The sequence below is a fragment of the Paramisgurnus dabryanus genome, chromosome 13, assembly GCF_030506205.2.
Source record: "Paramisgurnus dabryanus chromosome 13, PD_genome_1.1, whole genome shotgun sequence".
Taxonomy (NCBI): Eukaryota; Metazoa; Chordata; class Actinopteri; order Cypriniformes; family Cobitidae; genus Paramisgurnus; species Paramisgurnus dabryanus.
Window position 1 is genome coordinate 453,974 of NC_133349.1, and position 23,797 is coordinate 477,770.

The 23,797-nt window shown below is 39.1% G+C and overlaps 1 protein-coding gene across 1 annotated transcript; it reads left to right on the top strand.

The window, feature by feature from the left end:
- Positions 1-1,299: 1,299 nt before the first annotated feature.
- iqgap3 (IQ motif containing GTPase activating protein 3) lies at positions 1,300-21,065 on the top strand. The gene is made up of 38 exons (XM_065270550.2): positions 1,300-1,541; positions 1,641-1,728; positions 2,051-2,207; positions 3,382-3,459; positions 3,580-3,656; positions 3,776-3,843; positions 3,939-4,052; positions 4,140-4,318; positions 4,404-4,485; positions 4,650-4,813; positions 4,913-5,000; positions 5,467-5,630; positions 5,731-5,891; positions 6,935-7,050; positions 7,134-7,297; positions 7,502-7,592; positions 7,674-7,841; positions 8,164-8,306; positions 8,665-8,835; positions 9,053-9,136; positions 10,510-10,581; positions 10,661-10,730; positions 10,901-11,109; positions 11,185-11,337; positions 11,614-11,777; positions 11,875-12,099; positions 13,278-13,418; positions 13,762-13,846; positions 14,354-14,586; positions 14,666-14,798; positions 14,967-15,069; positions 16,932-17,070; positions 17,152-17,239; positions 17,358-17,570; positions 17,684-17,844; positions 18,204-18,335; positions 19,886-19,994; positions 20,119-21,065. The coding sequence occupies exons 1-38, from the start codon at positions 1,511-1,513 to the stop codon at positions 20,230-20,232; spliced, it is 4,932 nt and encodes a 1,643-aa protein (XP_065126622.1). The 5' UTR covers positions 1,300-1,510; the 3' UTR covers positions 20,233-21,065.
- The last annotated feature ends 2,732 nt before the right edge of the window (positions 21,066-23,797 follow it).

Sequence of the window (23,797 nt, forward strand, 5' to 3'; positions counted from 1 at the left end):
TAAATGTCTTTGTATTATATATGTAGCCAAAATGTTTTTACTGAGACACAAACTGCTTCCTCCTGCAGGGGGCGCGCGGCACCTTACAAGATCTTTGTCGTGCGTGAACGTGAAATATAAAAATACAACACATGACATATGAATAGACGGGTTGCACGGCGACGTCACTAACTGGTTGCGCGCGCAACCGAGAGGCAGAAAGAAGAGACGTGCATTGTGTTGTATGCTAGTAGCGGTGTCTGTAAATCAAAATGCCAAGGAATTGTTGCGTGGAAAATAGTACCAACAGAGTCAGTGCTGGGTGCCTGATGTTAACATACCAGTAGATGCGACTATTACGTTACTAGCATTATAATTATAACATTATAATTCATACATGTATCACAGTAACACTGCAAAAATAAAGACAGAAAAACAGATCCAACTAAAAGCAAGTCTTATTTATATACAAACAATAAAGAACGCTTCAATAATTAAGGTTGTTGCAGTAGCAGATCAGCTCACCAATCGGGCTTTCTGCCTCCTGGATGCGCGCGCACCCTGCAATGTTTGTAAACTTGCAACCCCTCTATATAGTGAAACAAAAAGAAGGGTTTATATAATAAACGCATATTATTAAATACAAATTAAAAATAACAAATTTAACTAAACTCTCGTAAAGCATCAGAAATAGTTTTTATAATTATTGTGTAAAAGTGTGAGAGGACCTGATTAGTCTTCTGAGCTTGATGTTTCATACACCCTATAGACCATTTCAAAAGATGTAAACAACACTGGTCCAGAAGCACTTCCTGTTTCAGTTTGTGACTGTTTTGTTTTTATTTCACACATATATCATTATCTTAAAGATGTTTGTTTAACTTTTTGACTCAGTTCTATGTGTTCAGTTGGTTGTATTTTATCCCAACATTTATCTTGTTAAAAAACTGAAACAGGAAGTGCTTCTGGACCAGTGTTGTCAACATCTTTTGAAATGGTCTATATAATGTAATAAATACATAACCTAAAAATAAAAATAATTTCTACATTTAAAGCCTAAATCTAAACTCACCCTTTAAAAAATCTTCTATAATAATCTTAGCATTTTTATTCTCAACACAGAAAACCCCAGTCGCATCAAAACTATATCTTTAATCAATCTTTTTATAGACTTGTTTGCCATGGTCTGGGAACATGACAGCTCTTTTACACTACAATACCCATAAAGCACGGCGATAGTACTTCCGGGTGTCATTCAATGGGTGGAGTCTGTATGTAACCAATGAGAAGCAGGCGGGATATTCAAACCTCAGAGTGAGTAAACAGACGCACAGACCGACGCGACGACGAGTGTTTCAAACGATAGTTATCATTTATATCATTATTTAGAGCGACGTCACGTTACTAGCTATCCATATTAAACATTTATTTATTAACGTCACGACTTTATATAGACGTTTGATAAGAGGAAACGGCGTCATTTGTCAGAGAGCAACGCGTGTATTTGCATCGATTTAGTGACAGGACAGAAATGGAGGAGAGTGTTCAGGTCCGGTCTGCCTGTAAGTAACGTTACTAATAAGTAAACGAACTTTTCTGAAGCTCACCGTTTAAATAAGAGATGTGTGACAAAAGTGTGTTGTGTTGTGATGATGTTTTAGATGAGCGTCTGACCGCAGAGGAGATGGACGAGCAGAGAATTCAGAATGTAGCTTATCAGTACCTGTGTCGACTGGAGGAAGCCAAGAGGTCTGACACACATTTAAAAAAAAACACATTTCAAACATAATTTGAGTACATGGATAAACTTACTTCTCACAAATGCAACCACGCCTGTTGTATTGTACACATTTACACTTCACACAATAATATTAATTCTTCTGTGTACTGTGTTTATCGTTGTCTCTCTCTGTTGAATGGTCTCATGTCACTTTGGATAAAAACATCTGTTAAATTGTCACATATAGTATTGTGGTGTTTATCTAATTCCTTTAATTCACTGTGTGTGCTTTGATATGTCGTGTCTTGTGATGGTAGTAGACAGTAAATGTGTTATTTCTGCTCCTGTCAGGTGGATGGAGGCGTGTCTTCATGAGGAGTTACCTGCTCCTATTGAGCTGGAGGAGGCTTTGAGGAACGGTGTTTATTTGGCTAAACTGGGCCAATGCTTCGCTCCTGAAGTTGTTCCACTCAAGAAGATCTACGACCTGGACCAGGAGCGATACAAGGTGAACGTGTACACGTAACTGCTGTTAGTCGATCACATCTGCTTGATGTTCTCTGAAACTACAGGTTCAGGTTTTCACTGCTCTGCCAAAAACGATTTCAGTGTCACATATTTAAAATAATAATTCAAAAGTCAAATATAAATGAATTGTATACATATACATTTTATTGATCATTTGTTAAGACAATTGGCAATTTTAAATGTAAACTCTGAAATTTCACAATCCTAGTTTCAGGTATATCAGGATTAACTGCACAGAAATGGAGAACTCCTATCAAAGACATCTTGTTGTAAGGAAGATAACGAACCAATACAGGGCTCAACACAAAGAATTTGTTATACTTGCCCTGTTCGGCCAGTGGTTCAGGTTTTCACTTGCCCTGGCAAAATATTCACTGGTCCCAATAAAAAATGTCTGTGTCACATATTTAAAAATAATTAAAAAGTCAAATATAATTTTATACACATTCTTCAACAGATATGTTCCAAGGGAAAAAAAAATTCTGCTTTACTTGTAAACTGACAGCAAACAAAAAATATTGCATTGTTTATTTCGTCGTGTTTTACCCAAGTAAATGTCTGCTTCCAAAATTGATGAAAATATATTTTAGTGACTGAGGGTGAAGCACTGGTCCGATCGGGCAAGTGACAATACTTTTTACTGGCCTGAATGTCTCTCACGCTTGCCCCAGGCCACAAGGCAGTCCTTAATGTTGTTGAGCCGGCTGCAGTATCAGTAAATATCAGTTATTATGCTGTGTAGTTGCTTTTTCCAACGAAAAGGCTCCCGACTTGTCTGCTTTACCTGGAAACTGACGACAAACTGTGCAAAAATTGCATCGTTTCTTTCGTCATGTTTTACCCAAGTAAATGTCGCTTCCAAGATGTTAAATAATTATATTTTTGTTGGCCTGGCATCATCTTAATGTATATTTGCTCACCAGCAAAAGTGTCCACAACAACCGATAAGGCAGGAGAAACCTGCCATTCGCAACACTTAAAATGTGTCTTGATGGTAACATTACATAAGAATACATACAGACAAACGGCCACAGGCAGAAAATATATTTTAGTGACTGAGGGAAATCTCCCCTTTCCGCTGTTGCCAGTGATGTACAGTACAACTGGTGAAATGTGCGTGGATCTTTCTCTGATGTCTGAGGTTTCTTACACAGGCCACTGGGCTGCAGTTTCGTCACACTGATAACATCAACCACTGGAGGAACGCCATGCTGAAGGTCGGCCTGCCAACGGTACGAAATGCTTCTGCTTTATTTTTCGCTCATGGTTTGCTGAATGTTTCCACTGTTGTCTCTCTATGGCACAAACAGATTATCTGTCATAAACTCTGAGATGAATGTTTTATTCTGCAGATCTTTCATCCTGAGACAACAGATGTTTATGATAAGAAGAACATGCCTAGAGCGGTTTACTGCATTCATGCCCTGAGGTCAGATTCAGTTTGTCATTGAGTTCATGTAGCTCAAAGTAGTTTGTTCACAGCTGGCCGGTATTTTAACAGTTGAGGTACAAATTTTATTGATATGTGATTCCTGTTTCTTGTGTTAGTCTGTACTTGTTTCGATTGGGACTCGCTCCTCAGATCCACGACCTGTGTGGGAAAGTCAAGTTTACAGGTTAACTTTCCTTCAGTTTCTGTAGTGCCATCATCTGGTTTGTTAAGCACCCTGTTAGCTGTTTTCTTATTAACATTTATTTGAATGTCCTGCAGAAGAGGAGATTAATAACATGAAACTGGAGCTGGATAAATATGGGATTCAGATGCCAGCGTTCAGTAAGATCGGAGGAATTCTGGCCAATGAGTTGTCTGTGGACGAGGCCGCAGGTGTGTGGATGCATTTTAAATTAGTTGTGCAGAAATGACCCGCATCTCAATAGCATCTGTGGCAGAGTTTTTCTCTTCTCTTTGCAGTTCACGCGGCTGTTATAGCCATCAATGAAGCTGTGGATCGTGGCTGTGTGGAGGTCACAGGTCAGGCCCTGAAGAACCCTAATGCCATGCTGAACTCTCTACAGGACGAGCTGGTGCCGGTTTATCAGGAGATGTTGCGACAGGCACGAGTGCAGAAAGCGACACGAGCGCGAACCATCGTAAGGACAACAGACACAAACACAAACTAATGCATGATAAACTTGTGTCCAGTCAGTGACTGCATTTATGAACTGTGTGTTTCAGGGAAACGGATCGGTGGAGAAAGACATTTATGAAGAATATCTGACACAGAAAGAGATACAAGATTCTGTAAACCAAGTCAACAGTGAGTTTGTCATGAAAGAAATATCTGAACAAATCACAAAGTATTTTTTGCATAAAAAAGAGTCACACATATTGATAACATCTTTATGACATTAAAGCACATTTTCCTCAATTCTAATTATTGTATTGCTTGATGAATTATGTGTTTGTGTGTGTGTGTTTTAGTGCGGGCAGCAGTGGAGCGTGTAGATGAAGCATTAGACTCTGGTGATTCGCTGGTTCTTCTCTCGGCTCTGCAGAACTCCAGCCTGGCGCTTCGAGGTCTGATCAGAGATCATTCAGGCTGGTACCTGGAGCAGCTCAGTGCTGATAGAGAACAGAAAGCTCTGGTGAGATATAAACACACACACACACACACACATGTATGTCTCTGGAGAGTTTCACACACTTTGAGCTCTGACTGATGTGGACTGCTGTGGGTTTCTCAGGATCTTGGCTGTGTAGATGCTTTGGAGAGAGATGAACTACAAGACGGCATCAACGTGGCCAATGAAGATGCACAGAGAGATCGAACTAGTGAGTGAAATCCTTCATAAGTATCAGTCATGCAGTGCAACAGTCAGGCTGGCCTCCAGAAAAAAAAATGATGTTTATAATCAGAATGATGAAACTTTGTCAAAAAGTGAATCTTAACTATTACATTTATGTATATATATCTTTTATTTGTTTTTGTTCTCTTTGTTGTCCATGTAGTGTGGGTTGTACACCACTTTAAAGACTATTGCTGTTCTGTCTGTTGTGCTGAAGAATGACAGCAGGCTTTAGAGTCACCGTGATTTACATTTACATTACATTTTACAGTTACAGATGCATTTAGTGGATGCTTTTAAGTGTCTGACAGTGCATTACAAAAGATAGATTTTAATTCGTCATTGTGTTCCCTGGGTTCAAACCTGTGACCTTTGCGCTGCTAACACAATGCTCTACCGCTGAGCTATACAGAAGATTTAAACTTTAATAATCATATTATCTGTGTGTGCAGTGCATCAGGCAGTTTGTAAAATAAATGAGGCTGTGCGGCATGGAGACGCCCGTCAGACGGTTCGGGCACTAATGAATCCAGATGCCCAGCTGCCAGATGTGTATCCGTTTGCTGCAGAGCTTTACCAGAAAGAGCTGGAACCACTGCAGCGCCAGTGTCCCGAGGTAACACACACACACACACACACACAGATATCACTGCAGCACCAGTGTCCACAGAGGTGTTTGTTGCTATGTTAATTTGTGTGTTGTTTGTGTTGTTTAGGGTGAGATGCAGCAGGAGGAGTTGTTTGTTGCCGTGGAGATGCTGTCTGCTGTAGCTCTTGTCAATCAGGCTCTGGAGGTCCGAGACGTCGGTGCATTTAGTGCTGCGCTGCTCAGTCCTGCTGCGGGACTCGCTGATATTGATGACAGTCTGATTCAGAGGTCTGTGCATGAAAGTCCTTAAGCAGAAATCCCATACACAGGGTTTCCCGCAGCACTTTTCAGTTCTGGCGGCCCACCTAAGCTGGGATACCCTACCATCTTAACTAGGTCGTCCCAAAAAAAAATTCCACCAAACGCCACATGGCCGAAATGAGAGAAAGACATGGTCCGTCACTGTCTGAAGGATAACTAGCCTGTTGATAAAACATTTAATTCATTAATAATCTACATTTTCTGTCATAGTTTCTTCAAAATTGAGTTTAATTTGAGTGTTTAAATTTTTTTTATCATGACGCATACGCCCCGCCCCTTTGATTGCCACGCCCCCGGCCCGCCCACCTGCACAACCCTAACACATTTTCTGCGGAAAACCCTGCATAGATATAAAGATATAAGGTAAAGGGGACCCTTATGAAACTTGGGTTGCAAGAAAAAAACTTATGGTTCACTTAATGAACAATAAGGCTTGACAGGAGTATTTACCCTTAATCAAAATAATCCCTTGGAGAAAAGTGATTCTCCGTTAGTACTGTTTTATTCTATATCAGTTTATAATTGCATATTTACACGTATACACACAGATATATAGGCATTCATTCATTCATTCATACATTTGAAAAATCACAAGAATTTAAGTGTAGAGCTCTTACTGCTACGTCCGTCACAATATTAAATATAGAAACGTACACTTTAAAATGACTTTTGTTACAAGAATGGGTTTTAAAATGTTTATTAGTTGTTGCAGTTTTTAAGGACATATGGTATGATTAAACAAATTAATATAATTTACTTTGTGGCACAAAGGCCTTTATGCGCATCCCAGGTGTAGAATGATGTGTTTAAAGCATCCGGTCCTTTTAAAGTGACGCATATCCTTGCACAACCATTAAAACACAAAGAGAACAGATAATTAGCTTTTTTTTAAGTCCCCCAGTGGTGAAAATCTTTTTGTTTGTTTGTTTATATGTCTATGTGGTGTTTTAATATGACTTTATGCCAGAGAGTTGTTATTCATGGATCTCTGTGTGTGTGTGTGTGTTTAGGTATTTTGAGGAGCTGTGTGTTCTGAAGAGGAGGGCAGGTAAATCTCTTCTCACCTGGAATGACCTACAGACGGGTCTCAACACCATCAACACGGCCGCCCACGAGGAACATGAACGTCAGTTTATATCAATTTCATACACAATAAAGTCCTTATATATTGTAGTAGTGTTCAGTATAAGTACATTTGTGTTTCTGCAGAGATCCTGAGCATCAATCTGATCAATCAGTCGCTGTGTCGCAATGACCCTCAGAAAACACTCGCTGCACTGATGCTGTTGTCACGTGGACTGGAGGACGTACAGTCACACAATGCCATCCGCTATCATGATGTGCTGACCAGACTAAAGAAACGCAAGGCTGAGGTGTGCAGCTATCTGACAATGATGCGTTTCTATATTTACTGTTTATGATCAGATTAGTGTGTCATTTAAAGTGATAGTGCAAACAAAAATTCTGTACGCTGGCAATTCTAAATTCTGTCATCATTTCTTCACCATAATGTTGTTTCTGTTGGAGAAAACACTCATTTATTATCTTAACCTGTGCATGAACATTTGTCTGTGTAGCTGAGTCGTGACCCTGCAGCTGAGCTCTGGTTGGATGACATTCAGGAAGGTGTCAGATTGGCCAATCAGGACACTCAGAAAGCACTGAAGAGTAAGTTGACCAGCTCACGCACACATACATACTGTTTGATTTGACCTTTGAACTGTGTTTAATGTCTGTGTGTGTGTTTAGTGTGTCTGGGACTGGCAGCAGTGAATCAGGCTGTTAAAGAGGGTAACCCATCTCAGACTGTGCGTGTTTTGCGTCTGCCCGAGGTGGCGCTGCGGAGCGTGGTGTCAGAATGTGCTGCTGGGTATCAGACAGAGCTGTCTGCCCTGCTCAGAGCCAAAACACTGGAGGGTCAGTGCAATACACAAACACATCACAAACACACTGTTCATTATGGAGCTGGATGCGAGTCAGTCTCACTATAACTGTCCTGCTAATGGAAACTTTAAATTTTATAAAATCCACCTGCTAATATAGAAGAAAATGTGAAAGTTCCCATCAGGTCACAGGGACTCATGTACACACTCGCCTGTGCACTACTCAAAACAGAATAAATCCATCGCACCGCACCGCTCGTCTCAGTTTTATTTTTTTAAATGTTTAACTTAAGTCTGAGATCCCAGAAATGGTTTAATAGTTTTGCTTAATCAGGGTTTATGTGTGGGTTGAACAGGTGATAACAGAAGCCCGTGGATGAGAACGAAACTGTCCGGCGGGAGCTCTTATTTCTTCCACCTGCAGAAGCTGGAGGGGTTTTGGGAAAGACCTCATGGGTTTATTCAGAACAGCACCTGCCTGACACATGAGGAGATTCAGGTGACATCTCCCGACACCTCAGCACATTATACAGCAGAAAAGAGCTTAGCACTGCTGTACATGTGAACATGTGTCCCACAATGCATTGTGTTTGACATGACCTCCATTTCCTGTATGATGAGTGCACATCAGCTGCAATCTATTACTTGACTAATGTGATCAGGCTGACGAAACACTTTTTATATAAAGTGTAATTAAGAGTATTTATTATTTCTGAGATGATTTTAACATGTAGCATGTTATGGTTATTTGACAAATGAAGCATGCTTCTGTATAAAATGGGTATTGTGCCATGCTGCATATTATTTCGTACTGTTTCAATATGCAGTACTATATATTGTGTTATTTCCCCCGACAGGCTGTGTGCAGTAGTGTAACAGCGGCTCACAGCAGAGATGTGCAGTGGAAGGCCAGTGAGACGCTCGTGATTCACCTGCAGGCGCGCATGCGAGGATTCCTGCTTCGACAGAAACTAGCTGATCGTCTGCACTTTCTTAACACGCAGCTGCCGGCAGTCATCACTATTCAGGTGAGTCTTACCTGCTGGTAAATGAGCAGTTTGAAGAATGAATAAACCTTGTGTTGTATAAACTCATGTGACTTTATTCCATTAACCACAAAAGAGATGCTTTGAAGAATGTTCACACTTTTTTCTTCAATATAATTAAAGCCCTTGTAGAGGAGCATGAGAAGAACATGAAAGTGTCATATAAGAGTCATAAAATGTGTGTGTTGTGATGTGTTAGTCTCACTGGAGGAGGTTTCTACAGCAGAGAGAATACAGACACAGACTGCAGTACCTCTATCAGAACTGGAGAGTTATTGTTAAGGTAACACAAACACTTCACTGCTTTTAATACAAATCAACAACATAATGTTTATCTGACATGAATCTTAAAAGGGTCATATCATGAAAATCTGACTTTTTCCATGTACAAGTGCTATAATTGGGTCTCTATCAACCTAGAAAATGTAAAAAAGGTCAACCTAGTAACTTGTTTTGGTTTTGGTAAACCATTCTCTGCAAGCATGTGAAAAAATAGCTCATTAAAATTTGGCTCCCCCTGTGATGTCAGAAGGGGATCTTATTATAATAATACCACCCCTTAATCTGCACTATCCAAACACAACACTGACACTTAGTGCAGAGATCAACTCATTTGCATAAAGGACACACCCATAATCTGCACATTTCTGCTCATACCTATAAGGTGACCATTTTAAGATTCTGTAATAAATGATCTATATGATATGGCCGTAATGCTGTTATAGCATTAAAGGTGCGGTGCATGATCTCTGAAAGCCAATCTTGACATTTAAAATCACCCAAACAATCACGCTCCTACCCCAATAGAATCTGGACCTTCTTTTGATAGCCCCGCCCCACACATACGCAACCCACTCAACTTTATTGGTTAGTAGTAGGGTTGCAACAGTATGAGATTTCCACGGTATGATAATCGTCTCAGAAACTATCACGGTTTCGCGGTTTGCCGGTATTAAACACTTATTATTATTATTTTTTTATCATTAGCTACAATGACCCTTAAATTAATAAATAATCATAATTATTAATATAAAAATTAATAATAATAAAAAACAGATAGGGGTTTTGGGTTGAACATATGGTTTATTACATTAAACTTTTTGGGGGTAAAATACACTTTCGAAAAAAGTTAACTTTGATTCTTAACCATTTTTGATTCTTTTAAATGTATTCTTTTAAATAAAATTATAAAATACTCATTAAATTCTTTCAGAGCTGCTCTGGATATATTAATTTGTTCACATCGTCATATAGTGAGTGAAATGTAAAGTTTTTATTATATGGCCTAAATTGTAGTCTCTTACATTTTCTCTGCTACGAGTGGAGTCTAGCTGTCACGCCGAATGAAGTTGCATGTGCGTAGTAGCACGGGTGAGATCTGCTTTATTTTTTTCCAAAATCGTGTGTAAGCAAATGTTTACGGTATGATAATCGTACAAGTTAATATCAAGGTATACCGGTATACCGTTACAACCCTAGTTAGTAGACACGCCCCTTACTGCTGATTGGCTACAAGTGTGTTTTGGTACTCGGCCCAACTCAAAAATCATGCACCCTGCCTTTAAAAATTTAATTCATGACAATAACAAAATGAGGCTTCATCAGAAAGTGTCACATATGTGTTGGTACATGTGTTTGATAAGTGTGCTCTTTCAGATTCAGGCCATGGTGAAGATGTGGCTCACCCGCAGGAGATATCTCGCCCGACTCAATTACTTCAGGAGAAATGTGAGAACTTACCATCAGTTCTCTACCGTTTTTGTGCGTGCCTTTGTGTGATGTATGACATATGCTTGTGTGTTGTCAGGTTGGAGCTATCGTCCGGATCCAGGCGTTCTTCAGAGCCAGCAGGGCCCGTGATGAGTACCGACTGCTGGGTCTGTTTCCTGTTTCACATGCTTCCCATTCCCAAATCAAAAATAAATACCTAAACATGTATCATGAATGTATTTCACTGTTTACTCATCAGTTTGTGTCTCTCTGTATTAGGGGTTGTGTTTACAGCATTATTCTCATTGATCTGTGTTCATTTCCATCATGTCTTCAGTTCACTCCAGCGCTCCGCCGCTTTCTGTGGTCCGTAAGTTTGCTCACCTGCTGGAGTTTGGTGATAATGACATCCGTCAGGAGGGAGAACTGCTGCGTCTCAGAGAGGAGGTTGTGAGGTCTATACGAGCTAACAGACAGCTGGAGGCAGATCTGGACCTCATGGACCTGAAGATCGGACTGCTCGTCAGAAACAGAGTCACGCTGCAGGTCAGCAGAGGTCAGCTGTGACGGTCTGCTTCTCTTCATGTCTGTGGTTCTGAGCGTCTGTCTGTCTGTCTGTAGGAGGTGGTGTCTCACTGTAAGAAGCTCACAAAGAAAAATAAAGAAGAGCTGTGTGTCATGATGGCGCTGGACAAACACAAGGGCCTTAAATCAATGAGCAAAGAGAAGAGAGAGAAACTGGAGGCCTATCAGCACCTCTTCTACCTACTACAGGTACACAAACACACTCACTCACACACACACACACACACACACACACACACACACACACACACACACACTCACAGACACACACACTCACACATACTCATGTTTATTAGTGAGGTCCTTCTCTGTTTTTATATCAGGTTACTGATCAGTTTCTGTCTTAATATTTGATGTTTCAATCTGAGATATTGATGTATTGCACTTGAGTTAGACTTGTATGACAGCTTTTTGCTGCACATCTTTGTTTTATTTTTGTGTGCGTTTGTTTGTGTGTATGTGTAGACTCAGCCCTTGTATCTGGCTCAGTTGATCTTCCTGATGCCTCAGAATAAAAGCACCAGGTTTATGGAGACGGTTATCTTCGGTCTCTTTAACTACGGCTCAGACTGCAGAGAGGCGTTTCTGCTGCTGCAGCTTTTTACTGCGGCCCTGCGACATGAGATCAGGTAAACACACAAACACTATAGAGCTCTGTGACACTGACGACACTTGTGGTCTTTGTGTTGAGTTAAGCGTGTTTTGATCGTGGCATTTCTTCTGTAGTGTGAAGGTGGACCGGCCACAGGAAGTTGTAACCGGAAGCCCCACCGTCATTAAGCTGCTGGTGAGTTTCTATCGTAACGCTCGCGGTCAGAATGCATTGAAGGACATCTTGGGCCCAGCCATCAGAGAAGTTCTGGATGACCGAACGCTCAACATCCGGACCGACCCGGTGGAGATCTACAAAAGCTGGATTAACCAGACAGAGAGTCAGACAGGCCAGAAAAGGTCTGAATAACACACACACACACACACACACACACACACACAGGTTTAAAGGTGCACTGACAGAAATGCTGTTTAATCTACATCTGCTGTATAAAGACCTCACTGTTGTTTTATCTCCGTACACCGCTGGTTTCTTTACATGAAAGTCACCATCATGTTTCTACAGTAGATAAACTCTGTAGAGCAGTTTACCGTAGCTTCTCATTGGATTTCAGAAGAGAGAGGTGTACGGTGGACTAAAGGGCTCATTATAGTTGTGCGTGGTTGTACGGTGTAGGTTCCGTGTCGGTTTTCATTTATACTTTTGCGTCGTTGTCCGCATCGACATTCAAACACGCATGGATACTGCTTACCAGCGTGGATACTGTAACCACAGTAGCAGCATGACCGTCAAAGAAGAAGAAGCTTGACAAGTTAACCCACAAACGAAGAAGAAACAGCAACTTGTTGTGTATATAATGCCTATAGCACAGGCTACGCACAGGATACGTATAACCTATGCCGTAGAGCTTACGCATGACTATAAATCGGCCTTAAAGGGATAGTTCACCCAAAAATGAAAATTCTGTCATCATTTACTCACTTTCATGTTATTACAAACCTGCATAAATTATTTTATTCTGATGAACAACAAGAAAGATATTTTGAGAAATGTTTGTAACCAAACCGTTTGTGGACCCCATTTACTTCCATAGTATTCTTTTTTCCTACTATAGAAGTGAATGGGGTCCACGAACGGTTTGGTTACAAACATTTCTCAAAATATCTTTCTTGTTGTTCATCAGAATAAAATAATTTATGCAGGTTTGTAATAACATGAAAGTGAGTAAATGATGACAGAATTTTCATTTTTGGGTGAACTATCCCTTTAAGTGGTCATTATCTGTTTGCAATCTCACCACTAGATGCTGCTTAAATCTACACACAACAATCTGTCTGATTGTTTGAATCAGTGGATAGATTAAATGTTGTGGATTTTGATGGTGTTTGTTTTATCTAAACCACCTAAAAGATAAAGATTTATCCCAGGAGGAATCAACTCTTTGACAGCATGTGTGTGTGTTTGATACTTGTGAATGGTTGGATGATGGGTCATTCAGTTAAACAGAGAGACATACTGTCAAAGATTCCTGTAGTGTTTAATACTAACATGTTTGTTTGTTTGTGTGTGTGTGTAGTTGTTTAGCATATGAAGTGAGCGTTGAGGAAGCGTTGAGTCACAGTGAGGTACAGCAGAGACTGAACATCTCCATCACTAACCTGAAGAATCTCACTGATCGAGTGCTGAACGCCATCATCAACAACATAAACAAACTACCGTAAGTAACATCACACACATTTACTGACACATGGATTTAAAGTGAATCTTCTCTCCCAGGCCCTGTCCACACTTTTTCTATGTGGTTTGGCCATTCGTCCACACGCAAACGCAGGATTAAGTGACTGAAACCAAACTTTTATAAAAACTCCTGCCAGAGTGAAGATTTTTAGAAACTCTGGTTGCAGCGTTGCCGTTTTTGGCTTGTGACGTGCTGAGGGGAAACTGTGCTTTTGATTGGCTAACATGCCTTTACAGTTAGGGATATATCGGCGTCTGTTGGTTTGGCATGCTATTGACAGCATTTCATAGCAGGTTTGATGTGTGATGTGTGTCTTAAACAGGTACGGTTTGCGTTATACTGCTAAAGTTTTGAGAGACGCCCTACAGGAGAAGTTTCCACAAGCCACTGAAGATGATTTGTATAAGGTTTGTATTTATATTAAACTTCATCTCTGTATATTAGTGCTCTGCAGAGACTGAAAGATTAATTTAATTAAACTTAATTTTTTATCTTCTTTTCTCAAGACCTCAAATCAATTATTCCTGCTGTTTTTAATCCAGTTTGACCAAAAATTCCAGATAATTCTTCTCAGTGCAGGGCTCCAAACTGCCACCAAAATTTGAGAGTGTGCCACTGAATTTTACATCATGTACGACCAGTACATTTGACCTTTTTTTGTGATGTGACACTGAATTTGAAAACAGCACAGTTTCTGCATCTATCATTAAAGTATTTATTAGTAATAATACAGTGGAAATTAGTAGAAATGTTAATATTTGGTAAGCATGTTGATTTACGGTGTGTGCTCCTAAATTTTCTGCTTGCGCCCCTAAAATTTTCAGTTGGGGGCCACTGTACTCCTAGTGAAAAAAGTTAGTATGTCACAGAAAGACAGCCAATCACTTTACATTTGTGTGTTTGTGAACAATAAGATTGTGGGGAATCTGGTCTACTATCGCTACATGAATCCTGCGGTTGTGGCTCCGGACGGTTTTGACGTGGTTGAGTTCGGAGCCGGTTCTGCTCTGCTCCCGGGTCAGCGCCGCACGCTGGGCTCCATCTCTCGAATCCTTCAGCACAGCGCTGCGCTCAAACACTTTCACGGAGACTCGGCCCATCTACACGCACTTAATGAATACATCACGCGCACGCACGCCAAATTCAGGTGAGTGTTTTCCATCAGTCAGGAGAAACTCAGACCGGTTCATGTTCGTGTCTGATCTCTGCTCTGTCTCATGCTACAGGAAGTTCCTGCGAGCTGTGTGTGATGTCCCTGATCCAGAGGAACGTTTTAATATCGATGAGTACTCTGAGACTTTGATCCTCAACAGACCGGTCGTCTACATCTCCATCAGTGAACTTCTGAACACACACAGAGTCAGTCTGCACTCACATTAACACACAGTCTCATGCTTCACATACTTATAAAGATTTATCACACTGTGGTTTTATACAATCATTTTAACCTAATTATCATCATTTATTTATTTAGTTTAAGGGAAGTCTCTCTTGACTAATATAGCAGTGCTGTTTGTGTTTGTGTAGCTGCTGTTGGAGCATCAGGATTCTCTGTGTCCTCATCAGTCTGATCCTCTCCATCAGCTGCTGCAGGATCTGGGCTCTGTGCCGACCATACAGGATCTTGTTGGTACGTCAACCCTATAGACACTGTGGCTGTGTTTCAAACCCTACTGTATTTATTAATCCTAACATCTGTTGACAAAGTTAAAGGTGCGGTAGAATGTAAAACTGTATTTATGTAGGCATAGATAAATAATAAGAGTTGTGTAGATGGTAATGACATATCATGAGCCTCAAACACGATTGTTTCCTCCTTATGTAAACCTTGTGCATGTAAAAGAGTGTAAGGGTGGATTCACTACAGTGGTTCAGTCTTTAGGAACGCCGAAATGACTGAGAAATGTTAACAGCCAGATATTATAAAACTGTGGATTTCTGGTCAATAATCACCCTTCTGCAACCTATACGTATGACGTAATAAGTGCAGTTATAATAGCAAAATATGTGGGAGAGCATTGCTAGAATATAAATATATTGAATTGCAATATGTAGCGTTTAAGTATTAACACTAAATCAAAACTAAACAACAGATTTGTAAATAAAAAAGGTTTAATAACAGCACTAACTTAAAGTTACAATTGAAATGGTTACACTATGAATGCATTAAAATGGTACTTAATACAAACAATTAACTGTTTCCAATGTATGTGAGATATTACCTGATAAGATAGAGAACAGAGAAAGAAAGAAAGTTTAGAAGAAAGAGAATCAATATTAAGAACTGGAATCTCGGCCTAATGGCCTAAACCCAAGAACTCAGGTGAAGAAGAAAAGCAGAGGGCAGAAAGCAAAAGCTCAGAGCTCATGAAAACCAAGACCTTTATTCTCTATTCCTTGACCATGTGACTAAACCTAACATGATACATTCAAACTGACCAATCAAGAAGACCACACCTTTAACCCCCACTGTACTGGATAAACAGCTGTGACAATAGTCTGTGATCACTATCAGTAAGCACAGGAATGCAGATGGTACAGGATGAAAATGGGGGTTGTGACAAGTTGTGACGAAGTAATCAATTCCTATATTTTTAATATTACAAATCCCTATATTTTTAATCCTGCTGGATGATAAAAACAGACCATTTAATTGTAAAGGCAAATCCTAGGGTTGTAAATCAGGGTTCTTACGGGTTCTTGAAATCCTTGAAAGTTTGTGAATCTGGGGGGTAAAATTCAAGGCCCTGGGAAGTTTTTGAAAATCTACATACATAGATACAGGTCATTGAAAGTGCTTGAAACTATTTTCTGAAAGAAGTTTTCTGGAAAAAAATCCATATTATTCCCTGTGTAGTGTAGGATGATATCATAAAAACTCTAGACTTTTTAATCACACGTGCTAAACTGTTCACTTTAAATGCTTATATCTTCTGTATGTGAATGTTGATTCATACCAAAATGCTTTTTTGCATAGTTGTGTTTGACACATGAAAACGTCTCTGGTTACGTATGTAACTGTTGTTCCCTGAGAAGGGAACGAGACGCTGCGTCTCCCTTGCCATACTTCCTGTGTCCCTGTAATGCCGTCTTTGGCAATATTTCAGATAGCGATATACTTCCTGCATCACCCTGTCTTTGTCATTAAGCCTCACCATTGGTTGAATTTGATATACACATTCAGACGCACTTACCCCTGGAGGCGTCCCCAAAGTGTCACCGCAGTGATGCAGCGCGAGTTCCCTCGAAAGTGAACTGTAACAATGTATCTTAAAAGGTAACACGATGTAACCTTGCTCTCACTTGAAATGTGTCCCCACATTTAGTCCTTGAATTTGAGGGTATTGACCTGGAAAGTCCTTGAAAGGTCCTTGAATTTGAAGTACCCTGTAAATGAACACGGTTTATTAGCTCGTGTTTGAAGCAGCTGCACTCAGAGTCTGAACTGAACCTGAGCTCAGATGTTAAGAGTGATGTTGTGTTTGTGTTCAGGAGAAGGGCAGATCAACCATGCAGATCCAAACATCGAGCAGACCTTGGCCAAGACAGAGGTTTCTCTGACCCTCACCAGTAAGTTTGATGTGTTCAGAAGCTCTGATGATCAGTCTGACGCCAGAGGAATTCTGCTGAGGTGAGCTGGAGCTGTCAGGAGCTCTTGTGTTTTGAGTTATGATGGGCTGTGATGTTTCATTCTTGTCTGTTTGATCTTCAGCACCAAGCAGCTGATAATTGATGTGATCAGAACGCAGCCCGGTGACACGCTCAGTGAGGTGCTGCGAGTCTCCGCCTCCAGAGATCAGGTACTGATAATGCCCCTGACCACGCACACATTAACTTTTAAATAATAAGTGATATAAATGTAGTTTACTGTACACCGTGCTTTATAAAGAGGCTTGCTGTGTGCCTGTGTGTGTTTAGGAGGTGCAACACGGCTGGATGATGCATCAGCGCGCTCAGAGAGACCAACGAACTCCGGAGAAAATGAAACGGAATCAGTCTCTTGTTGCCGACGGTAACCTGACGCTGGAGGAGAAGAAGAGAAAAATCCAGAGGAATCTGAGGAGACTCGAGTCTCTGGGAATCCTCAGCCCACCTGACACCCATGGACAGATCTTACAGCTCATCGCTAAGGTAATGCACACCTCACCAGTCAGTTGTGTTGGTTTGACAGTGTCAGATTGTGGGTCTGCTGATGGGCTGCTGTGTGTGTGTGTGTGTGTGTGTGTGTGTGTGTGTGTGTGTAGGACATCCGTTATCAGCGTGTGTATCGTCAGAGGCGTCAGGCGGAGCTGGTCAAACTCAGACAGACGCTGTGTGGTCTCCAAGGAAAGAGCTCGTTCCACTCAGAGCAGGTGGATTATTACAACCAATACATCAACACCTGCCTGCAGAACCTTACAGCCAGGTAAAACACACACATACATACATGCACACAAACTTGCACATTTGCACACATACACTTGCGTGCACACACACACACACACACACACACACAGTCCACCTGTTAAAATGTTACATTAATTTGAAACATCTTTTCTAAGTATTGTGTTACTTTATTTAATTAGACTTTATTCTCACCATGAATATAGTCTTAGAAGCTGGCAGGGCGTTTAAAAGAAAAGGAAAGAAAGAAAGAAATTTTGCATTAGATTTATAAGTATATTCTTTAAAATATCTCCAATACAGGCAAACTGTTACTCGCACACACACACTAAGTATTGTGATGTGAGTGAGTGTTTAATGTCCTCTGTTTGTGTCTCTCAGTAAAGTCAAAGGTAAAAATGTTTCTGAGAATAAAAGCCGTAAGAAGAAGCAGCAGTCGACTCTCACCTACACGGCTGCACGTCTGCATGAGAAGGGAGTCCTGTTGGAGATCGAGGACCTGCCAATCACACAGTATGACACAAACACACACATTAACACAATCATTTAACAAATCTGAAAGATGCTGTTTTGGATGCTGATTTGTTAAGAGAGAGCAGTCTAATAATAAACTGTTGCACAACTGGTTTATATATTTATTTTAATTAACTATAGTTGACTAGATTTAAAGGTATAGCGGAAGATTTCCCGAATTTTTGAAAAGAACCGCCCCTTCAATAAAAAAAGCAATTGCGCAACACTCTACCTGCTCCAGAGAGGAAGCGCCTTTTAAACGTGTGCACGAGAGAGAGGGAGAGCATGCACGAGCCTCTTCTCTTCACTCTGTTTACTAGTTGCTGCCGGCATGGCTCATACATATAGATGTTTACCGTGTCTGCGCGGTTCATGACTGGGGCCAGGGCTAGCAGCGCTAATCATAGCTTACATCAACTTTTACTAGCAGTGATTTTAAATGGATTTCTCCAAATAGCTGTCGAGTAGGAACTTTGCGACTGAGGCATCAGTGGGAAGCCCAACCTGTGCTTTTAGCGCACGCCAGCATATGAAATATTCTTCCTGAAACACTCTGGTCTTGTTTCTTTTTTTCAGAGGCCTTTCTCTTTTTGTCATGCAATTTGTAAACACTTTTTCTCTGTCGAACCTCAGACATTTTGAAAAAACATGGTGAGAACATAAGCTTCAATGAATGGCTGAAACCATAGCCCACCACACATATACACCTGAAAGTGCGCATGTGCAGAAAGTGAACCTAGGGATAGGCACGTACGACGGCCTTATGTAAACATATCATCAGAATGATTGACAACTGGGATGACCAATAGTCTTGAAGATCCACCCGGAAAAAGAAAATCTTCCGTTATACCTTTAACAGAACAATGACACTTAATAACAACATATATTTATATTATTATGTAGTATAGGGCTGGGTTATTTTTCGATTAATCGTTTTTTTTTTTTACGTGGCCGATTCAGAATCGATTCTAATTTTAATCAAATTACTAGTCTTCTTCACTAGATGTCACCCTCTTTTTTGCCTTGCGCGATGTTACCCAGGAGTGAGAGTCTGTCATTCTTTCATTCAGTGCTTAAAATGGCGGTTTTTGGTGCTTTATCGACGTTGATGCCCCCTTTACATAAAATGTCAGAGGTATGGAAGCATTTTAGATTTCACAAGCAAGACGACAAGGATAGTGTTGTGGCTTTTAATTTCTTTTTATTAATTACCCACTTGTAAACTTATGTTCACTGTTCTTTGCATTAATATAATATTTGTATTAAATCTATATTCATTGAGTTGAATCGAGAATCGAGTATAAAAAACGACCCGAGAACCGGAATCGAAAATTGAATCGAGAATCGAATTGATTTGATAGCTTGTTAACCGAAATTGAATTGATCTGGAACATCTGAATCGATACCCAGCCCTAATGTAGTAGCACTTTAGGCTGTGCTAAGCTGTAAAACTATTTGTTTTGCTCCTCACAATAAGACCGACTGAATCTTTTATATAGTTTGTGATTTGAAAAACTCCTGAGTGTTTTATCGTATGTGTTTGTCTGTAGGTTTAAGAATGTGATCTTTGATATCGTGCCCGCTGAACAGGATGGATGCTTTCTGGTGAAGGCTCGTTTCATGGGTGTGGACATGGAGAAATTCCCTCTGAAATATCAGGTGAGCTCTGAATACAGACACTACAGGAGATGAGATGAACGGTCACATCACTGCCGTTACATAAGATGCTGAACATCTGAATGCCTGAAAGTGATCTCTCTCTGTCTGTGTGTATGTGTGTTAGGATCTTCTGCAGTTACAGTATGAAGGTGTTGCTGTGATGAAGATGTTTGATAAAGCCAAAGTGAACGTCAATCTGCTCATCTTCCTCCTGAACAAGAAATTCTTCAAAAAGTAAAGCATTGCATGACATGACTGAAGTTCAGAAGCACAATGGTTTTACTACAGTGACAATCTTACTGAAACACTCCAGTGTCTTTCTATTTGAGCAGCCAGAAAAGCTTTTTATATCTTCTGTCTTTATAGAGAATGTACTTTAATAACCGTTATATTATTTGCTTTAATGTCTAACCGTTAAAACACTTAGTTATACGTCATTAATGGGATGATTTCATGAATCATGGGTCATATTGATATCAGTTTCCTCTAAGATTTTATACTTTCAGTATTTTTCTGAAATCCTCTCTCATGTTCACTTTAGTGATGTTTGCAGTATGTCATTTAAACACATATGAGAATATCTTTGAACACTAGTATCAGCACATCTCTAATGTATCTGGACGCGGGTCTGTGTTATTTTTATGATCATTTAAAAGAAAACACACTAAGAAATGATAAACACGACTGTAAATATTTTCTGTCCTAATTATTCCCTTGATTGAAGATTATGTCATCATTTCTTCATCCTCATGTTGTTTTTAACCCGTATGATGGTAAGCACACAGTTGACTGTAATCATTGACAAAACAAATACTATTGAAGTTAATTCTGTCAACGGTGTCATTTATCTGAATATCTTCTTTTGTGTTCAAGAAACTCAGACAGGTTTAGACAAACTTAAAGGTGAAGAAATGATGACAGAAGTTTCATTTTTGGATGAACGATTACTTTTTTCTTTTATATGAATGTCTCTTTTGTCTACACAAGTGTTGTGTCATTTATATGTTCAATCTCTGTCTGTCTTTTTCTTCTGTTCCTTTAATATAATGTTGTTTTTATTCACTATTAAAGATGTTTGAATGAATGTGCATTTTCTTTTGAAGTGAATTTTTGCTGCTTTTGATCAATTTAGTCTAAAAGTTCTGCTTTTGCTGAAGCTGCTATTGGCAGATTTAAAAATAACTTTTCATAAAATATTCCTTACTGACCTTAAAATGAAACCTTTAATTAAAATCACTTTTATATATATTTTTAGAATATATTTTATAAAACATAATAATTTCCATATAAAATGAAATAATGTAAATGTCTGTGTACAAAATACAGCAGAGGATTTTATGATTATATTCTCACCTGAGCTGTATTGTACCATGTTAGCAAAACAAGGACTTTTATTTACACATTTTATCACTCACGTAAAATGAAAATTAAAGTCTACATTTACTTTCATTTGAATTTGTGCAAATCTGCTCAAAGATGTTTTTTCTCTAAGAGTCTTTTCCTTTAAACACACCTGTAGTGATTGAGGACTTGTTCACATGACACCAAAAGATCTCCTGATCAAATCTGTGTCAGTGCACCTTTAACTCCATGACAGATAAAGATAGTTGATTATTCTTAACTTTCTCTGTTTGAAAGGTAACAAGAAATGATGGGTTTGCAGACTCCGTTAAAGAGTAAATTAAAGTAGTCAAATTTTCTTAAATCAGTGAGTAAATGAAAGCGTAACTGTGTTCAGATTTGTAGAAAGACTTGGGTCTATCATACACCCGGCGCAATGCAGTACAAGTGTTTTTTGCTAGTTTCAGCCTGACGCAGTTATCATTTTTACGTCCAGCTTAAATGGCAAATGCATTTGCGCACTATAAGTATGTTCTGAAAATGAGTTGTGTTCAGCACATTGTTGGCGTGTTTGTTTGTTTTTTTGAGACAACTAAAGTAGACCGCCATTAACCAATTAAACCTGCTGTAAAGTCAATGGTGCAATCTTGTTTTTGTTATTTAAAGAGTACATTAGTAATATGCACCTATAAACGGGATGACAATAGTATATGCTTTAATACAAAAACACACACACACACACATGTAGCAGCACACAAACATTTTTAAATATGAAAAATGTTAAAGATTTTATTGAGTCTCTTGAACATAAATGAGGATCGATTATGAGACATAAGAAGGCATAAAGAGCGGCTTCACCTGTAGTCTGGTGAGGGGATTCATTTGCTTTTTAAAAAGGCTTATATTTTATGCTACTCCACAGATTTATTGTGTATGATGACTTTGTACCTCTGGATATGATGAGATGAGATCAATATTAATATTTTTCAAAACACTTATGGCACTGACAAGTGCTAAAACGGTTCTCCACATGTTTGTAAATGGTTTATCTCCTGTTTGTTACAAATATAAATTATTTTACTTATTTACTTTTTTGCATATTTATAAATAATTCTAATAAAAACCTTTACAGTGATCATGCATCATACTTTATCAGCTTATTTTACTTATTGCTCTGTTACTGAAATTGCGACTTTTAAATAGAACCAAAGCTTTAATTATATAAATAATAAATATATTCAATAAATAAAACACAATTTTTTACATCAACTGGTGATCTTCTTTCTCTGCTTACAGTTTTTACGCTAACAAACTCCTCCATGTAAATGGGGAATCCACCTTGGCACGAGCGCAACTGGCTTTTAAAGGTGGGAGATGAGACTTTCATTGGTTTATTACACGTTACGCCCAAAACACACACATGACTCATTACGAGAATAAGAAACTGTCGTTAAACTTTCAGACAGTCCTTAAGTGCACTTGCAGCATGTGCTTTAGATGATTCAAATAGGGGTCCTTTAAGTGTCAGTTTCTCACTCATGTTTGTATTTCATCACAGTCTGACTTTAGTTCCTTGTGTTTTAATAAAAGATTGTGAATGACATGATGATGATGATAAAGCGATTCACTCCTCAATGACTCACATCAGAACTGGTCTGGTACGATAAAAGTTTTGTCTTTGTATTTGCTTTTTAAGACACAACGTTGTCCACCCACATCTTCACAAACCTTTGTCCTTTATTTTATTCATTTTTTCTCCAGAGACTAAAACGCCTTCTAGATGTGGAAACCTTGAATCAAACCAAACGTCTCTGAGATAAATCACAGCATTTGATTTCAAAACAAACTTCATTTGACCTTAGGAGAAATAAAGGCAAAGATAAAAGAATGATTTCTGTGAGAAAATGAACCACTCATCCCATGATGCACTGTGAATGATGTCATCAAATGACAGCTTATATAACTCTTGGATTGAAATATAAATATTATTATTGTGAGAGAAATAAGTTGTTTGATTATTGATTTGATGGTGTCATTTACAGTGGTTTGTGATTCCTGTTGTTGTTGTTTTATATCAGTCCTCTTTGGCTTCAGATAGCATCAGTTAACCCCAGAGCTCATGTAAATCTCTCTTGTCACGCTGAAGATGATTATCACAGTAAGTCATTTCTTTTTTCTCTCAGTTCATGAATAGATAAATACAGATTAAAATGTATTTTTATAAACTATAAAATATATTTTTTTACAAAGGACACGAGGAAAAGTTTTGTATACAAAACATTATATTCATTAGGGTGATTTGTTTTTTACAAAAATTGTTTTGAATTATTGACCAATTTTTTTGACCAAGATTAAATAATTTGGTGAAAATATTATAACATGTTACTTTGTTGTTGTTTTGAAGAAAGGTCATTATGAGTCGCTGTGAGAGCTTCATCAGTGTGATGTTTCAGAAACTTTCC

What these genes read in the sequence shown, in the direction of transcription:
- iqgap3 (XM_065270550.2), top strand. Translation starts at nt 1,511, where the DNA reads ATGGAGGAGAGTGTTCAGGTCCGGTCTGCCT. An exon ending in TTCTGTAAACCAAGTCAACA is followed by an intron (nt 4,486 to 4,649) that starts GTGAGTTTGTCA and finishes TGTGTGTTTTAG; the next exon opens with TGCGGGCAGCAGTGGAGCGT. An exon ending in GAAACAGAGTCACGCTGCAG is followed by an intron (nt 11,110 to 11,184) that starts GTCAGCAGAGGT and finishes GTCTGTCTGTAG; the next exon opens with GAGGTGGTGTCTCACTGTAA.